Below are 18,291 nucleotides of genomic sequence, written 5' to 3' on the forward strand. Positions count from 1 at the left end.
TCCAGAAGAAACACAGTGCGTATTACTGCTATGATAGCAGTGATGATGAGCCAGCTGTTGCCAAAAAGAACACATAACACCTAAGCAACACCCTTGTAGCAGGAAAAAAAAACCATAAACCAGGATTCTTCTCAGCCATCTGCACACCAGGCTGTTTATGCCCCCAGCACTAGTACAAAGCTTTATTAAACACAAGACATGTTCCTCTAGGAAGATGATCACTAAGTTCCCAGGTTAGTCCAGTAGCAGGTTTATTTCCATATAGACATAAACTCTAATGCAATGTACAAATTTTGTCCTCTGTAACAACTGCACAGACACAAGACACACAAAAAGACCCCACAAACATCAGGCCGCTTTACAGATAGGAAAGGCAATTAATATTTACAACTTAGAAACAGTTTCATGCCCTCCCCTCATAGAAGCATCTTATTTTTCTTAAATTCTAAAAAAGAAGAAGAAGCAACCACAAGAAATGTTCACAGCTGCTGGTCTCTCCCTACCACCCCAGAGCCAAAGGCTTCACTGGGGCTGCTGGCAGTGATACAGAATGCAGCTTCCATTACAAAAAGTAGAATATTTTGATTTAAACTGAAGCAGCATTAAGATTTCATCCAAGTAACAATACTTTTTTGAAAGTCAGAATCATAGAATCCCTAGGCTGGAAAATACCTTTGAGATCAACTCCAACTGTACCTGGCCACGACTAAACCGTATCCCCAAGGACCTCACATACCCATATTTTTAAACCCCTCCAAGGATGGGGACTCAACCACCTCCCAGGGCAGCCTCTGCCAGTGCTTGAGAGTCTTTCAGTGAAGAAATTTTTCCTGATGTATAATTAGACAAAATGTCCCTGTGGGAGCATGGGGCTTTTTATGGCATGTGGTTTGTTTTTTTTTCAAATAGTGCCTCTGCAGGCACTGTTAGGCTGTTCATTCTTTTGCAATTATAACGTCTTGCGTTCTGTATGATCCTTGGCAAACATGGAGTCACTTGGCTGGAAACAAGCTCGGAGATCATCAAGTACCTGCCCACTACCCAGATCAACAGCTGTGTCTTCTTCTATAGAATCACCAGGTTGAATAGGACCCTCTGTATCATCGAGTCCAACCATTCCCATCAGACACTAAACCATGTCCCTCAGCACCTCATCCACTCCTCTTTTAAACCCCTCCAGGGAAGGTGACTCAACCACCTCCCTGGGCAGCCTCTGCCAGGGACCAATGACCCTTTCTGTGAAGAATTTTTTCCTAATGTCCAGCCCAAATCTCCCCTGGCGGAGCTTGAGGCCATTCCCTCTCGTCCTGTCCCCTGTCACTTGGGAGAAGAGGCCAGCTCCCTCCTCTCCACAACCTCCTCTCAGGGAGTTGGAGAGAGCAATGAGGTCTCCCCTCAGCCTCCTCTTCTCCAGGCTAAACCCCCCCAGCTCTCTCAGCCGCTCCTCATAAGGCCTGTTCTCCAGCCCCCTCACCAGCTTTGTTGCTCTTCTCTGGACTCGCTCCAGAGCCTCAACATCCTTCTTGTGGTGAGGGGCCCAGAACTGAACACAGGATTCGAGGAGCGGTCTCACCAGTGCCGAGTCCAGAGGGAGAAGAACCTCCCTGGCCCTGCTGGTCACGCCGTTTCTGATCCAAGCCAAGATGCCATTGGCCTTCTTGGCCACCTGGGCCACTGCTGGCTCACGTTCAGTCGCTGCCCAGGGGCAGGCTCGGCCCCCGCCGCCCCCCCTCCCTTCTCTCCCCGTCACCCACCTGGAACTCCAGCCCGTAAATCACCGGCGCGTCGTCCTCCATGGCGACCCCCCCTCTCCGCGCCGCCCGCCCGCCGAGCCTTTCGCGGCCCTCGGCACTGCCCGTAGTCTCGCCGCTTCCGGGTCGCGCGGCGCCAGAGCCCTTTCTGTCCCTCGGCGCTGCCCGTAGCCCCGCCCGCCGCTTCCGGGCGCCGCGGCCCCGCCCCCCGCGAGCTGGAACGGAGCCGGAGCGGGGCCCTGCGGGGCGGGGAGGTGCGGCCCGGGGACGGGGACGGGGACGGGGACGGGGACGGGGACGGGGAGAGGAGGGGGAGGACGAGTGGGAGGAGGGGTGGCAGGTCCCCCCCACACCCCCTCTCCTGCTCCTCTCACCCCCCCGTCCCTCTCCGCCTGTTCCCGCCTCCTCCTCTCCCCCCACACCTTCTCTCTCCCCCTTTCCCCTTCTCCTTCCCTTTTCCCTTCTCCTTCTCTTTTCTCTCTCCTGTGAATCATAGTCACAGAATAGTTGGGGTTGGAAGGGGCCTTAAAGCTCACCCAGTCCCAGCCCCTGCCATGGGCAGGGACACCTACCTCTGGATCAGGGGCTCCAAGCCCCATCCAGCCTGGCCTTGAACCCCTCCAGGGATGGGGCAGCCACGACTCCCCTTTGTCACCCGATTTCCTCTCCCCCCCATCATCCTTATTCCTCTCCACCCCCATCATCCTCATTCCCCCTCGTCATCCTGTTTCCTATCCCCCATCATCCTCATTTCTCTCCCCCCCATCATCCTCTTTCCTCTCCCCCGATCATCCTCTTTCCTCTCCCCCCATCATCCTCATTTCTCTCCCCACCATCATCCTCTTTCCTCTCCCCCGATCATCCTCTTTCCTCTCCCCCCATCATCCTTTTCCCTCTCCCCCATCATCCTCTTCTCCCCCCATCATCCTCTTTCTTCTCCCCCCATCATCCTCTTTCCTCTCCCCCATCATCCTCTTTCCTCTCCCCCCATCATCCTCTTTCCTCTCTCCCCCCATCATCCTCTTTCCTCTCTCCCCCCATCACCCCCCCTTCCTCGCCCCATCACCCCCCTTCCTCCCCCCACCATCCCCCCTTCCTCGCCCCGTCATCCCTCTTCCCTTCTCCTTCCCCTTCCCCTCCTTTCCTTCCCCCCCTCTTCATTTTCTTTTTCCAGGACCCAGCTAGTCTTTGGGAACAGAAAAGCAAATATCATTTTGTCTGTGTTCAGAGGGAGTCGTTTGTCCCTTAATCCTGATATATTTTGTGATTTGCAGAATGGGTAAAGAGAAAACCTTTTGGGGGGTTAATTCTGTGGGTGGATGATAGATGCAAGATACCAAATAGAGAAGTGACTGCATTTTTAGAGCAAGAATTTTAGTAATTGTTTGGTACTGAGGAGTTTTGGGGTGACACCTGAGTAATAAAACTAATACTTGTTTGGGGGTCTTTTTCCCTCTTCAGCTACCATGGAGAATAAAGAAAGTAATGCTAAGGATGCGAAAAGCCCCTCGGATGAAGATGACAGCAGAGACATAGCTCAACAGAAAACTCGTGAAGAAATTCTCTTTCATGAGGAAACCATCGATCTCGGTGGAGATGAATTTGAGTCTGAAGGGAACGAAACTGTTTCAGAGGATTCCAATAACTTTGTGGATAAACTTAATGAACAAATGATGGAGAGTGTCATTATATCGGATTCTCCCAACAACAGTGAAGATGATACAGGTGAACTCGGTTGTCTGCAAGAGATGGTAGAACAAATGGAAGGTAAAAATAATAAAAAAACACAAGCAGAAGTGGATAAAGAAGAGTTTTTAAGTAACGAGAGTGAAACCGAACATGAAGAAACACCCAGAGACGTTTCTGAGATTGGTACAGATGATCAGGTGTCTTTAAAGGAAGAATCAATTCAGGAAGCAGTGAAGGAGGAGCCAAAGTTGGGAAGCAACATTCCTGCTGAAAAGAAACCAAATGATATTGATGAAAGCAAATCTGAGGGCCAGATATCATCACCCAGCACAAGCAAACCATCTCCTGAGGCTGAGCCTATTCCCGTGTGCACCATCTTCAGCCAGGCAAACAGTGCTAATACGCAGCCGCAGTTGTTTCTGCCTGATGGTTTTGAGCCTCAGATGGTGAAATCTCCCAGCTTTAGCAGTATAATTGAGACTCCAGTGAAGTCCAACCCGCAGGTGGTGCAACCAAGTCCTAGTTTAAGCAAGTTCTTCGGCGACACCGTGAACACTAACACTTTAGCTTCGGATTTTTTTGATTCCTTTACCACATCCAATTTTATTTCTGTCAGTAACCCCAACGCAAGCTCTTCAGTTCCAGAGCAAATGTCCTCTCTTTCAAATGGTAGAGACGGTTCTTCTGCTTCATCTAACCCTACTTTCTCCGTGGGGAATGGAAGACCTGGAGCAGGTGGTCCTCCATCATCTCTAGAAATAACTCAATCCCCTAAGCCGTTCTCACAAATCCAAGCTGTTTTTGCTGGGAGTGATGACCCATTTGCCACAGCCTTAAATATGAGTGAACTGGATAGAAGAAATGATGCTTGGCTTCCTAGTGAGGAAACCAGGAATGTTCTAATTTCAGTTGCCACGCAGCAGTACAGCACCATGTTCATTGATAAAGAGAATCTCACTATGCCTGGATTAAAATTTGATAACATCCAGGTAAGAGTCTATTATAGTATCTTAGTGAATCGTTGCATTTTAGAAACGTTATGCAAGAGCTGGTCAATAATCTGTGTAGTATAGTGCTTTGTATTCATATAATCCCTAGGTTGGAAAAGGCCTTTGAGATCATTAAGTCCAACTGTACCTGTCCACTAATAAACCAGATCCCGAAGCACTTCATCTGCCCATCTTTTAAACCCCTCCAGGGATGGGGACTCCACCACCTCCCTGGGCAGCCTCTGCCAGTGCCTGAGAGCCCTTTTGGTGAAAAAGTTTTTCCTAGTGTCCAAACTGAACCTGCCCTGGTGCAACTTGAGGCCGTTCCCTCTTGTCCTATCACCTGTCACTGGGGAGAAGAGACCAACATCCACCTCTCTGCAACCTCCTTTCACGCATTTGTAGGCAGGGATAAGGTCTCCCCTCAGCCTTCTCTTCTCCAGGCTAAACAACCCCAGCTCCCTCAGCCACTCCTCATAACCCTCGTTCTCCAGCCCCTTCCCCAGCTTTGTTGCTCTTCTCTGGATGCGCTCCAGGACCTCAGTGTCTTTCTTGTAGCAAGGGGCCCAAAACTGAACCCAGGAATTGAGGTGTAATATCACCAGTGCTGAGTCCAGGGGCAGAATCCCTTCCCTGCTCCTGCTGGTCACGCCGTTTCTGATCCAAGCCAAGATGCCATTGGCCTTCTTGGCCACCTGGGCCACTGCTGGCTCATGTTCAGCCGCTGTCAACCAACACCCCCAGGTCCTTCTCTGCCAGGCACTTTCCAGCCACTCTCCCCAAGCCTGGAGCTGCTCGGGGAGCAGTTGTGTCCCAAGCACAGGACTCGGTACTTGGCCTTGTTAAACCTCATCCCATTGGCCTCAGCCCACTGACCCAGCCTGTCCAGATCCCTCTGCAGAGCCTCCCAGCATCATGGAGATCAACGCTTCTGACGGGTGACAGCGCCGTGATGGTACTGATGATCACCCTGTGTGTTTTGTTGCAGTCCTTATTAGAAAATTTAGCATCCCTGCCTACTCATACCTGAAGGGGCTCAAACCAGATCTGATGTATTCGTAGTGAAGTTTTTTGGATGTGTTGAAAATCCATGTTGACAGTTTCCATAGAATCCACAGCTGGTTGTATTTTTGATTAATTCAGTACTTTCTCATCCTCCTAGTTTGTAAAGCAGTGCTTGCATTTGGAATATATGAAGTCTGAAAGCAGGCAGATTTGTTTGCCTGTGGAATTTGCTGTTCAACCAAGTGGGAAATAACATTATTCACTCATGTGCATAGTGCTTTTAATAACACTGATGCTGACTGGAATCGCATCGTTTATATCTTCTGTAAGTAGCAGAAGGATACAAGCTGTAGGAAAGAGAGAGTGCTGGAGCAAGCTACTGGGGAGGGGTAACCCCAAAATTAAAAAGAAAACTCTAGATGATATCATGAAAGATTGTAGAATGAATCATAGAATGGTTTGGGTTGGAAGGGACCTTAAAGATCACCCAGTTCCACCTTCTGCCATGGGCAGGGACACCTCCCACTGGATCAGGCACCCAAGCCCCATCCAACCTGGCCTTGAACACCTCCAGGGATGGGGCAGCCACAGCTTCCCTGGGCAACCTGGGCCAGGGCCTCACTGCTTTCATCATGAAGAACTTCCTCCTAATGTCTAGTCTAAATTTTCCCCTCTCCAATTTAAAGCCATTCCCCCTCATCCTATCACTATAAGCCTTTGTAAACCCTCCCCAGCTTTCTTGTAGCCTCTTCAGGTACAGGAAGCTGCTCTAAGTTCTCATTAGAGTATTCTCTTCTCCAGGCTGAAAAACCCCAACTCTCTCAGCCTGTCCTCAAATATAATATGCGAGTATTAATAAGAGTCCTTGTGTAAGTAAGCCTGGATGTTTTTATGGTAATCAAAACCTAAACATTGAAAAAAGAGCAAATAATGTGGTGTAGATCTATATATTTTCATTAAAATGCTGTAAGTATATATTAATTGATACTAATTTCACATAAGAATTTCCCCTGGAGAAAAACTGTGCTGTTGCTCAACTTTAATTCAACGGGGTTTTTTGCTAAAATAACATTTAAAAATGTCTTGTTATGTTTCTTCTTCTTCTGTTCCATGAACACCAAGGGAGATGCCGTAAAAGATTTAATGCTCCGGTTCCTGGGGGAACAAGCTGCGGTGAAGAGACAAGTTTTAAATGCCAACTCTGTAGAGCAGTCATTTGTAGGCTTGAAACAACTCATTGTAAGTAACAGTCTTTGTAATTCAGTGTGTATTAAGTACCGTGCTTCCCTCAAGAGCCACTCACTGTGGGGAGAAACTCAAAACTCTCTGTCCTGTCTATTCATGATCCTGCAAAATACAGGGAAGCACAGTAGTTTTTAGTGGGAATGACACAGGGGTTTAAACGAGGTAAGAAGTAATTTTTTTTAAATGCAAAAGTTAGAAAAAAAAGCAAAAGTAATTTTAAGTTAATGTGAATTTTACCAGCTGGTTTTTTTTTTGTAATTTAAATTGTTGCAAAACACATTTTAATGGCTTTTGGGCTTATCTGCATTTGTAATATTTATGTTTTCACCTTATAGTATTTTAGAAAAGGTAAGGCATCGCAGTCTTAAAGGTAAGCAAAGCTGATGAGATAGTTTCAACTGCTTTAATTCTTTATTTCAGTGCAACTAAATCACTTCCAATGGAAAGCATAATTTTCTCTGAGTTGAAATCCTTTCCTTAATGTAAATATTTCAGACTTGGAAGTAGTTGCTTCCAGCTGCCTTGTGAATCTTGCCTTGTTCTTTCAACCGCTACGCTCCTGTATGAAACTCGTTACTATTACATGTCTGAGCCTTGCTTAATTTGTAAGTAAGTAAAAATTACTTTTTACTAAGTATATTTTAGACATTTTTTATTTTTGAAAAAATGGATGAAAATTTCCTGAGCAGTGAGAAATTAGAAGTAATAGGATAGCCTGTATTTAGTATTTAACATCTTTCCATTTAATTGCATTACATTCATAGAATTACCAAGTTGGAAAAGAAAGAATAAAAATAGCTTTGAAAGGCTATTCCAGAACATCATCTCTTTGGTGGTTAATCAAAGGAATTCTAATCAGTCCTCTCTCAAAATCTTTTTTAATAATCAAGGATAAAGTTATTTTCAGCAATTTAAATATTTTGCTCTCATGTTGATTTTTAAGTCATTTTCTCTTACCAAATTTTGCTTCCTCTCACCTGCTATTTTGTATTGGTAGAGAGTAGCCACTTTGCCACTTCTCAGATTTTCTTTTTAAAGGCAAAAATAACTCTTCTAGTTGTCCCATCATGGATGTCTTCACTATCATCCTAGTAGCTCTTCTGAGAATCTTCTCCAATTGAAGCTAACAGATTTTGATTATCGCTGTCTAGAACTTAACATGTTATATGGCCAGTTACATAACTCTATGTTCATGCTTTTTACCTTTTCTACTCTCATAGTATTGTTAGTCATCAGATCTCCGTTCAGTCATGTGGTCTTAGATGTATTAAAATGCTTGCTAGATTGCATCTGCGAATGCAAACACCGGCTCTGTCCACCGGGGTCACCAAAGAATATCTTAGATTGGATTGATTACAGCATAAGTAAGATGATGTTGGTGCTCACAGCAAAGAACATCAGAGACTAAAGTCCTTTTTTGGGAGATCATAGTGCCAACAGTCTGCAGAAGTTTCCTCAGGTACAATTAGTTATCAGAAAAAGCTGTTAGCAAGAAGGTAGGAAACTGAACTTCCAAAGGTCGACTTTTTGTGGTGAGACTCCCTACAGCAGCGTCCTTGCTAAGACAAGTTGTTCACCAAGGAACTGAACTCGGATGGTTCAACTCTGCTAACAAAAAGGGTTTTTTTCAGTGTTAATTTGGTCTCAAGCTGATTTGAGTGAAATTTGTACCAGTGACCCAAGGATGGATAGTTGGATTATTGGACGTCTGCACTTTCTGCCTGGAGGAGAAAAACCTGGGGGTGTTGGTTGACAGCGACTGAACATGAGCCAGCAGTGGCCCAGGTGGCCAAGAAGGCCAATGGCATCTTGGCTTGGATCAGAAACGGCGTGACCAGCAGGGCCAGGGAGGTTCTTCTCCCTCTGGACTCGGCACTGGTGAGACCGCTCCTCGAATCCTGTGTTCAGTTCTGGGCCCCTCACCACAAGAAGGATGTTGAGGCTCTGGAGCGAGTCCAGAGAAGAGCAACGAAGCTGGTGAAGGGGCTGGAGAACAGGCCTTATGAGGAGCAGCTGAGAGAGCTGGGGGTGTTTAGCCTGGAGAAGAGGAGGCTGAGGGGAGACCATTGCTCTCTACAACTACTTGAAAGGAGGTTGTGGAGAGGAGGGAGCTGGGCTCTTCTCCCAAGTGACAGGGGACAGGACAAAGGGGGATGGCCTCAAGCTCCTCTGGAGGAGGTTCATATTGGACATTAGGAAAATATTTTTCACAGAAAGGGTCATTGGTCCCTGGCAGAGGCTGCCCAGGGAGGTGGTTGAGTCACCATCTCTGGAGGGAGTTAAAAGATGGGTGGATGAGGTGCTCAGGGACATCGAGGTGCTCAGCGGCATCGCTTAGTGGCAGATAGGAATGGTTGGACTCAATCATCCTAGGGGTCTTTTCCAACCTAGTGATTCCATGGTTCTGTGATTTCACAATTAAAATTTCTGCTAGGGGGAATTTCTACTATTGAACTGGAAGTGCTTCCCTGATAGGGTGGTTGCGCGATTAAACTAGTTTTACAGCTTTGAGGCTTTTAAGGAGCTATTGGAGCGCTGGAGCCGTCCAGCAAGGTAATTCTATAAATCTGTCTGCTTCTCATTGAAGTGATAACTTGTGAATGGAGTTGCACATCTGTAGGTGCTGCATGTTTGTGTCTTTCAACTGAAAACAGACGATCTGAGTTTTCATTTTCTGTAAGTTATTAATCTGGTATAGGAACATGCATTTATCTTTAGAGCAAATAAGCTTAAGCAGGAGCTTCTCTTCAGTGTTGGTTTGTTTTACGGCATATAAGGTGCAAGCTCTAATTCTTTTAGCTCCTGTTATTCCGTATGTTGCATTAATTTTTCATCCTCATTTGAACAAGTTTCTCACCTTTCCGATACTTGGAGTTGGAAGCCGTTTGCAGCCATAGAAAAATTGTCTTTTGTGGCTGTCATAGCTAAAAACCCCTGCTGTATCTTGCCACTATAAATACTCAGTGTTTGCTCGAAGTATGCAGTTATTTTTTCCAGCTATGAGGCCAGGAAAGGGTTACTAGCTACATTTTCTTAACTGATGGGAATTAGCGATGTAATTTAAAGGGGAGAAGAATGTCATAGCTAGTGGAGGAGGACATTTTAATCACTTTAATGGTGTTACATGTAGAGTTAATGACTCCCTTTGAGTCTACTTTTAAAAAAAATCATATACTGTTACTTTTGCACATGATTAATGCTGTGCTCTTACATATATTCTCTAATATAACAAACTGGGATGCAGTGGTGTGGCATACATATTCCCTTTAATAAGCTAGAAATTATCCTTAAAAATAGGGGGGGAGTGTTCCTTTATTTCTAAATCAGTGAGCAATTTCCAACATTTTTGTAGCTGATTTGGGAGAAGGTGGGAGGCACAGGTGGCACAAACAGTAATTGGGGGCTTGTGAGGTTGCATTTCTACAATAAAAAACATCCATTTCTTGGATAAAATTTCAGTGGCTGACCTCTGACTCCAATTTTTGTTCTTGAGAGACTGAATGCAGTTATAAATTCTCTCCCTCTTTCAGGTGAGTTGCCTTTTCATTGAGCACATTTTCTGTAGAAGTGGCAGAATCATTGAATAGCTTGGATTCGGAGGGACCTTGAAGATCATCCAGTTACAACCCCTGCCATGGGCAGGGACACCTCCCGCTGGATCAGGCTGCCCAAGGCCCATCCAACCTGGCCTTGAACCCCCCCAGGGATGGGGCAGCCACAGCTTCCCTGGGCAACCTGGGCTGGGGCCTCCCCACCCTCACAGTGAAGAATTTCCTCCTTATGTCTAGTCTAAATCTGCCCCTCTCCAGTTCATAACCATTTCCCCTTGTCCTGTCACTCCAAGCCTTTGTGAACAGTCCCTTCTGAGCTTTCTTGTAGCTTCTTCAGGTACTGGAAGGTCACTATAAGATCTCCTCCAAGCCTTCTACTTCTCCAGGCTGAACAACCCCAACTCTCTCATCCTGTCCTTGTATGGCAGGTGCTCCAGCCCCTGGATCATCTTTGTAGCCTCCTCTGGACCCATTCCAACAGATCCATCTCTTTCTTATGTTGAGGACACCCAGTCTGCCTGACTCATTGCTTGACAGAGGAATTCCACCTGGCATTCCCTGTATTTGTTCCATCACCTGAGATTCACTGCTTTTGTTCAGGAAAACAATGCATGGTATTGTGTACAAAGGAGAACTAAAAACCCTTCTACAATCATAATTCTAACACATTTGGTCGACTGTATCTGAAAAATCAACCAAAATTGAGCTGTGTGAGGAGAGTTCCAAGGAACAAGTGTGTATGTGCGACTGGTGTTTAGCTGTGTGGTAGTATTTTTTCAGTCCAAATCACTGAGTGTCTTCATAATAGAATGAAAACAGTCTTTCAGATATAGTGAAAACTTCAGTAATTAAAGTTCTTGTGGCACTTTATTAGAAAAGGAAGAATTGTAGAGAAGGGAAGATTTAGACTAGACATAAGGAGGAAATTCTTCACACTGAGGGTGGGGAGGCCCTGGCCCAGGTTGCCCAGGGAAGCTGTGGCTGCCCCATCCCTGGAGGGGTTCAAGGCCAGGCTGGATGGGCCTTGGGCCCCTGATCCTGTGGGAGGTGTCCCTGCCCATGGCGGGAGGTTGGGACTGGATGATCTTTAAGGTTCCTTCCAACCCAAACCATTCTGTGATTCTATGTAAAATATATTTTTCCAGTCAAGCTAGAGTTTCAGCTTGTTTTGGGCCATTTTACTCAGTTGGAAGTTTTCTTCACTTCTGAATCTAAAAAACAGAACATCTTCAGGGTTGTTTGTGTATTTGAACTAATAACATGCTAGTTTCAGTCACTGGAATTCCTTTCTACCCTGCATCTTTGCAGGGGCAGAATCCCTTCCCTGGCCCTGCTGGTCACGCCATTTCTGATCCAAGCCAAGATGCCACTGGCCTTCTTGGCCACCTGGGCCACTGCTGGCTCATGTTCAGCCACTGTCAACCAATTTGGCTTTTAATGACATGCTGTATATATGTCTCTTGGAAAAGTCCATTATATGCTAGAAAAGTCTGATCGCTTAAAACCTGTAAAGCATTAGTTTGTGTTTTAGGTTTTTGGTAGCGTTGGCTGTTTATGTGGCTGCATTAGCACTTACACAGCAGAAGCTTTAAGAGGATGATAGTGGGACAAGACAGTTTCACTTGTCTAACAAGGAATGGTTTTGTTTTAGGAATAAAGAAATACGTATAAGAATATTTTTAAGTTCACCATGGAATGGAAATTCAAATGCTTGCATATTGTAGGTGAAGCTGTTGTTATTGTGAATTTATCATTTTATGCTTTGTGTTGTTTCTTGGCCTTTGTTCTGGGCAATGTTAGGAAAGTATTTTCATTACAGGAACGGCACTAGGGGTTATAATCTGAAATACTGAAGTCAGTGAGGTAGCAATAGACGTTAAAATACTTGGTAATAGAGTAACTTGGATGTTATTACTGAAGTATGGCTGGGAATTGTTTTCTGCTTTTGAAGAGCAAACAAAATTGTGGTATTACAGTATATTCTGGTGTAGTAGTAACTATGATACAGCTTTAAGTTTAGAACCCCATATGGTGTTGTATATTCTTTCGTTTTACTGATCTGATAATATTAACTCTCTCTCATGCTTGATTTCACTTGTTGCCTAATTAGACCTGCAGCTTTGACAAATGACATTGTGCTTCTCACCGGCCAGGTCTCCTGACCTTGTCATTATTACTGATGAGAACATGTAGCTGCTTCAGGCAAAATAAACAGTTGTGCATTTTAGGGGTTTTATGACTTTGCTACTTAATCTCTTCTTTTTCCTAGAGCAGTAAAAACTGGAGGGCAGCAGTTGACTTGTGTGGGCGGCTTCTCACTGCGCATGGTCAAGGCTATAAAAAAAGTGGGCTACCTACTAACCACACCACAGATTCTTTACAAGTAAGTTTAAAGATACGCCCTTGTAATTTTTTTTTCCAGCGATATTCACAGTAGCATTTTTTAACATGGTCAGACTTCTTTCCCTAATCATTACCTGAAAACTGAGTTCATTAAAGCATTTTAGCAAGTCTTTTTTTTTTTCATTTCTTTTTGTAAAGTAGATCTTCTTTAAAACAATTTTATTTTAAAGTAAAATTCTATCTTAAATATATGTTTTTAAAGTTAATCACATTAGTAAAAAGGAATATGTTTTGCTTTTGGAAGACTCCCTGTGCTGAAGTTCGCGGACGGTACCTTGAGTGTGGGCTTCATAATAAGATTTCAAGTGTCAGAAGTATGTTTCATGATGATAAGAAAATAAGAACCCAAACTGATACAGGTTCATGAATGATTACAAGTGTTTTAGTGAACAAAATGTGACTGGATGACAAGCCATGGTTCCAGCCCTAGTAACTATAAAGCTCATGGAATTTCACCAAAATCATAATGGACTTTTAGAATTGCATAAAATGGAAGAAGCAATTAAGAATTAGATTTGTAATTCTCACGTGCCAACTCCATTTAAGGAGAGATATTCTAATTCTGATGCAGGTTAGTTTTTAACTTCATCTTCAAAATCTCAGTATCTTTACAGCCAATTAAAACATCAGTCCTCTGCTTTTTGTTTTAATGATCTTACGAAAAGTGTTCTGTTATAAAGCATGTAGATATAAACCCTGATTCTTATAAGCAAGGAACATGGAAACTCTTAGCTCAGCTTTATCAGAAAAAACACGTTGAAATTGTATTTGGATGTGGTTTCTGATTGAGGCTGATGACAGACCTTGTCTTTTTTCTATGTATTAATTTTTAGCTGTGGTTTGTGAGACTTGCGCTACTGGTAAAACTGAGTCTGTTCCAAAATGCAGAAATGGAATTTGAACCCTTTGGAAATTTAGACCAGCCTGATCTTTATTATGAATATTACCCTCACGTGTACCCTGGACGAAAAGGTAAGATACTTGATTTATAAGACACTTTTTATTTTTGCCATTTTACTGGTCACTGTAAAGTAACAGATTTGTTATTTTAATTCTAAAGCATTGTTGAACTTCAGATTATTTCTTTTTTTTTCCCCAGAGGAACATGATTAAGTAGTAAGTCAGCGTTGTTTGCGTTATGGAAGTAGCAGTAAGGAGTAAGGGCTAAAACTACTGCATCACAATGCAGGTAGACAGAGTATTTCACGATGCATTTGAAAGAGGAATTATAATTAAATAGTTTAGTTTTAGCATATTGAAATTAAACTCCAAACTATAATAGTTTAATGTAGGCAGAATCAGGCTGTGAAAAGTGATGAGATGAAAGAGTTTGTGGAAACTCTATTATAAGGCAATGCTGAGAGACCTTGGTCTTATCAATGCTTATATTATATCTAAGGCCTTGGTCTTATCAATGCTTATATTATATCTAAGGAGGGTGGCCTAGATGATCTCCAGAAGTCACTTCCAAGCCCTGCCATTCTGTGGTTAAGCGCCTCTGACCTTACGAATTCTGAATGTGTCTGTGCTAAAATCTGAGCATAATGAAAATATTCTATTTCATTATTATATGTTTTAGTTCAGTTTTAGCAGTTGAACATCCCAACCAGGATCATAATCTGATGATCTGTAAGGAAAAATAATCATAAAATCCCTAGGCTGGAAAAGACCTTTGAGATCATTAAGTCCAACTGTACCTGTTCACTACTAAACCAGATCCCTGAGCGCTTCATCTGCCCATCTTTTAAACCCCTCCAGGGATGGGGACTCCACCACCACCCTAGGCAGCCTCTGCCAGTGCCCGAGAGCCCTTTAGGTGAAGAAATTTTTCCTGATGTCCAATCTGAACCTGCCCTGGTGCAACTTCAGGCCATTCCCTCTCGTCCTATCACCTGTCCCTGGGGAGGAGAGACCAACACCCACCTCTCTACAGCCTCCTTTCACGCATTTGTAGGCAGTGATAAGGTCTCCCCTCAGCCTCCTCTTCTCCACGCTAAACAACCCCAGCTCCCTTAGCCACTCCTCATAACCCTCGTTCTCCAGCCCCTTCCCAGCTCCGTTCCCTTCTCTGGACACGCTCCAAGACCTCAATGTCTTTCCTGTAGTGACGGACCCAAAACTGAACTTGGGATTCAAGATGCAGCCCCACCAGTGCTGAGTCCAGTGGCAGAATCCCTTCCCTGCTCCTGCTGGTCACGCTGTTCCTGATACAAGTCAAGATGCCATTGGCCTTCTTGGCCACCTGGGCCACTGCTGGCTCATGTTTAGCCGCTGTCAACCAGCACCCTCAGGTCCTTCTTTGCCAGGCACTTTCCAGCCACTCTCCCCAAGCCTGGAGCTGCTCGGGGTTGTTGTGTCCCAAGTGCAGGACTCAGCACTTGGCCGTGTTGAACCTCATCCCATTGGCCTGAGCCCATTGACCCAGCCTGTTCAGAGCCCTCTGCAGAACCTCCTGACCCCTAAGATCAGGGCTTGATGAAGCTGACCTACTGATTGTAGAAATTTCATATAAATACAACATGATTAAGATGTGGAAAATGCTATTAAACCTTCCTTGTGTAGTTTCAAGGATGTAGGAAAGAGCAAGCAGTTGTCTTCTGGCTAGCATGAAACTACACAGTGCTGGATTATGGATAAAGAAATTCAGAATGCATGCATCGTTAACCTGCTAATTTAAATAATAAAATAGATATAAATCATTCATCTATTTTGGTTGAAATACATTAGCATGAATCCACTGCTGTTTGGTAATTTTACTTCTCATTTTGTGGTGTAACAAGCATAAAAGGAAGGGGTTTGTTTCAACGTTTTAATTTTGATTCATGATATATAAATGGAGTAAGCGCTTAAAAATCAATTTAGCAAATGAGAGTATAGATATAAATAATGTACGCATTAATTGCAATAGATATTTTGAATAATTTCTTTGTATTCAAAATATTCATAATGGAAAACTTTCTGATTTATGACATTTCTTGTGTTTTCTGTGCTTAAAGCATGGAAGGGTTACACACCTGAGCTTCTAGAGCAGCATGGGCAGTCCCTCATCTATTAATCACTGAGAAATCCACCTCAAAGAATTGAAATTCCAAGTAAAAGTATGAGAAGTGGAAGATATTTTATCCATTAATTTAATTTAATCTGACCAGTACGGTCCTCTTAATTTTCCTCTGAACTTCTCCTGAGATTCTTTTCCTTTTGGCAATGCTACTAAGCCCCTTTTTGCCTTTTGCAGCTGTGCTGTGTGCGGATCTCTTGAGTGTTGACATCCTCATGGCTGTAAGATCTTTCTGTAATCTCCCTTTCCTGGTTTCTGCAGCCCATTGCCAGTGGTGGGCGCCGTCTCAGGGGATGGAATCTGCTGGGTCCTTATGTCAACCAGTGGAATTAATTAAGTCGATTGCTGTTTGATAGAGTGCAGAGAGTAACACAATCTCACTTCCTAGTAAAGTCTAAATATGCGGTTATAGATTAATTCCTAAATTCATCTTCTTTGGAGAGAAGCCACAAAATCTGATTTTCCGTATAATTGGTTTGTAATAGCCAGGTACTTGGGTCAGGAGCTCTGTTCCAGCTTACTTCCTGCACATCTGCACTGTACTCTGTGAGGTAGAGAAGGCTGAATATTTGTTGTTGTTCTTGTGGCTAATGGGTTTCAGGATATTTTTTCACATAGTGACCAACTGTGTAAATAGAATCCTAGAATAGTTTGGGTTGGAAGGTACCTCAAAGCCCATCCAGTCCCAACCCTGCCATGGACAGCCTTCTATTCTCCAACCCCAACACTCATAGCCTGTCCTCGTGTGGGAGGCGCTCCAGCCCCTGGATCATCCTTTTATATCCCATTATATGCTTTCAGTAAATGATTATTTGCCCTTCTACTGCTTTTTGGTATTGAAGATTTGTTGAGTAACCCATAGAAGGTAGATCAGAAGGCATTTCTGTCACTGGTTTTGCAATAAGGGAATACATTTGAATCCTTTTTTCTGCTCTGTAGGGGCTGTAGATGCATCTGCAGTTTGAATGTGATTGACATGAGGTGATGTTTGTGTTATGACAGTTATGAAAATGTGCAGCTGTTCATAAAGAAACAGACATTAAAATCTGTGGTCATAGAAAATTCTACCTGATCTTACTTTTATTCCATCTGTTCCCATGCTTTTGGAATATTGGTTTTCTTTTCCTTTCAGCAGACCTTTTTCCACGTTTTAATTTTGCATTTTGTCCCTGCCCATGGCAGAAGAGTTGGAACTGGATGGGCTTTAAGGTCCCTTCCAACTCAAACTGTTCTCTGATCCTATGATTATATGGAAAGAATTATCTTAAAAATAAACCATTTTTCTGTTACGGATTTTTTATAGATAAAATTCTTATGAAACCCATAAAGAGGAGCAACTGTAAAACATAAAGCTACAATAAGACTTATTTAATGTAAAAATAAAAATTGGATACATGCCAGTAATGGTAGGGTATTACCTTTTGTATAAATCATCTAAGATACTTGCTGTGGGTTTGATGTGGTAGAGGGCATTACTTCTTTAGAAATACAAAGCATGAAGTAGAGACCAAAATCCATCCTCCTCTGCTCCTAAGTAAACATTTTAATTATGGTATATGCTGCTTTTTTTAAATATTTCCTTGATATTTGGCCTTCTAAAGCTCAGCACTGAGTGGAATATAATAGAGGGCATGTATTTGATTCCAAAAAGATGTGCCAAAGGTCTCAGAAGGGAGGAATATATCTAGAAATCATCTAAGTGTAATATATGTTGGTTTCAATTCATAATCTTATTAATACTTCTTACCTGGAATCATGTGTCCAGTTCTGGACTCCCCAACAGAAGAAGATGGAACTGTTGGAACGGGTCCAGAGGAGGCTGCAAAGATGATCCGAGGGCTGGAGGAGCGCACAGGGCTGTTGTGTCCCAAGTCATCTTGCTGACTTTGTGAGAACAAAGGTTCATAACCATCGACCCTGTGAAAAGACTTTTAGTAGCTTGCTGTTGCTTCTCTCTGCCTCTTCCTTGACATTTTTGTTTCAAACAAGCTCAAATATGACTGCTCTGTTTTCTTAAATTGAGAAAAGTACAGATTAAGATTCAGAATGCTGGAGACAGTACAGTGATAGAGTCCCCAGGGTGTGGGGGGCGTTTTTGCACACCTGAACCAGGCGTTAGAGAATTATTTTGGTGAATAGATCTCTTCGTGTCTGTTTTCCATCACTGCCATGTGTTACTCCCTGAGAGATTGTATTAGCAGTTTATAGAAATAGTACTCATTGAAAGCTTTACCAAATCTAAAGTAAATCAATGATCTTTTCTTTTTTTAAAAAAACAGAAAATCAGTTTATTAATTTAGGAACTGAATTTGATGTATTTTCCATACCTCATATCGTTTAACTAAAAAGAAGCTTAGTTGGAGACAGAGACATGTACTTAACCTAAAATCTCTGTTTCTTTTAATCAAAAATCTCAGTTTCTTTTTCATAAACGGATATTTAAGGAACACGTTTGAATAAGTGGTTTGGATAAGTGCTGTGGGTTTTTATGAGCAATATTTGCTCATCTGATTTCACCTGAAGTTACAAAATGCTGTTTGTATGCAGTGGTAAGACGACCTTACCAGTGGCAAAAGCTCTTTTCTGTTCTGTTTAGCCCA

At 43.3% G+C, this 18,291-nt stretch overlaps 2 protein-coding genes across 3 annotated transcripts in view; one reads left to right on the top strand and one right to left on the bottom strand.

Annotated features, from left to right (window-relative positions):
- The window catches only part of EIPR1 (EARP complex and GARP complex interacting protein 1), a 78,896-nt gene extending 77,041 nt beyond the window's left edge, over window positions 1-1,855 (bottom strand). The window contains exon 1 of the mRNA XM_069851592.1: window positions 1,755-1,855. Within this exon, the coding sequence (XP_069707693.1) occupies window positions 1,755-1,796 (42 nt within the window). The 5' untranslated portion in view covers window positions 1,797-1,855. The remainder of the gene's footprint in view (window positions 1-1,754) is intronic.
- Window positions 1,856-1,951: 96 nt separating this feature from the next.
- TRAPPC12 (trafficking protein particle complex subunit 12) overlaps window positions 1,952-18,291 on the top strand; it is a 44,647-nt gene continuing 28,307 nt past the window's right edge. The window contains exons 1-5 of one of the 2 annotated variants that reach the window (XM_069851587.1): window positions 1,952-2,005; window positions 3,213-4,429; window positions 6,557-6,673; window positions 12,500-12,613; window positions 13,467-13,605. In XM_069851587.1, the coding sequence (XP_069707688.1) occupies window positions 3,218-4,429; window positions 6,557-6,673; window positions 12,500-12,613; window positions 13,467-13,605 (1,582 nt within the window). In that variant the 5' untranslated portion in view covers window positions 1,952-2,005; window positions 3,213-3,217. Of the gene's footprint in view, window positions 2,006-3,011; window positions 3,031-3,212; window positions 4,430-6,556; window positions 6,674-12,499; window positions 12,614-13,466; window positions 13,606-18,291 lie in introns of those variants that run through there. The other variant, XM_069851586.1, reaches the window with a different exon arrangement.

The sequence above is a fragment of the Phaenicophaeus curvirostris genome, chromosome 2, assembly GCF_032191515.1.
Source record: "Phaenicophaeus curvirostris isolate KB17595 chromosome 2, BPBGC_Pcur_1.0, whole genome shotgun sequence".
Lineage (NCBI taxonomy): Eukaryota > Metazoa > Chordata > Aves > Cuculiformes > Cuculidae > Phaenicophaeus > Phaenicophaeus curvirostris.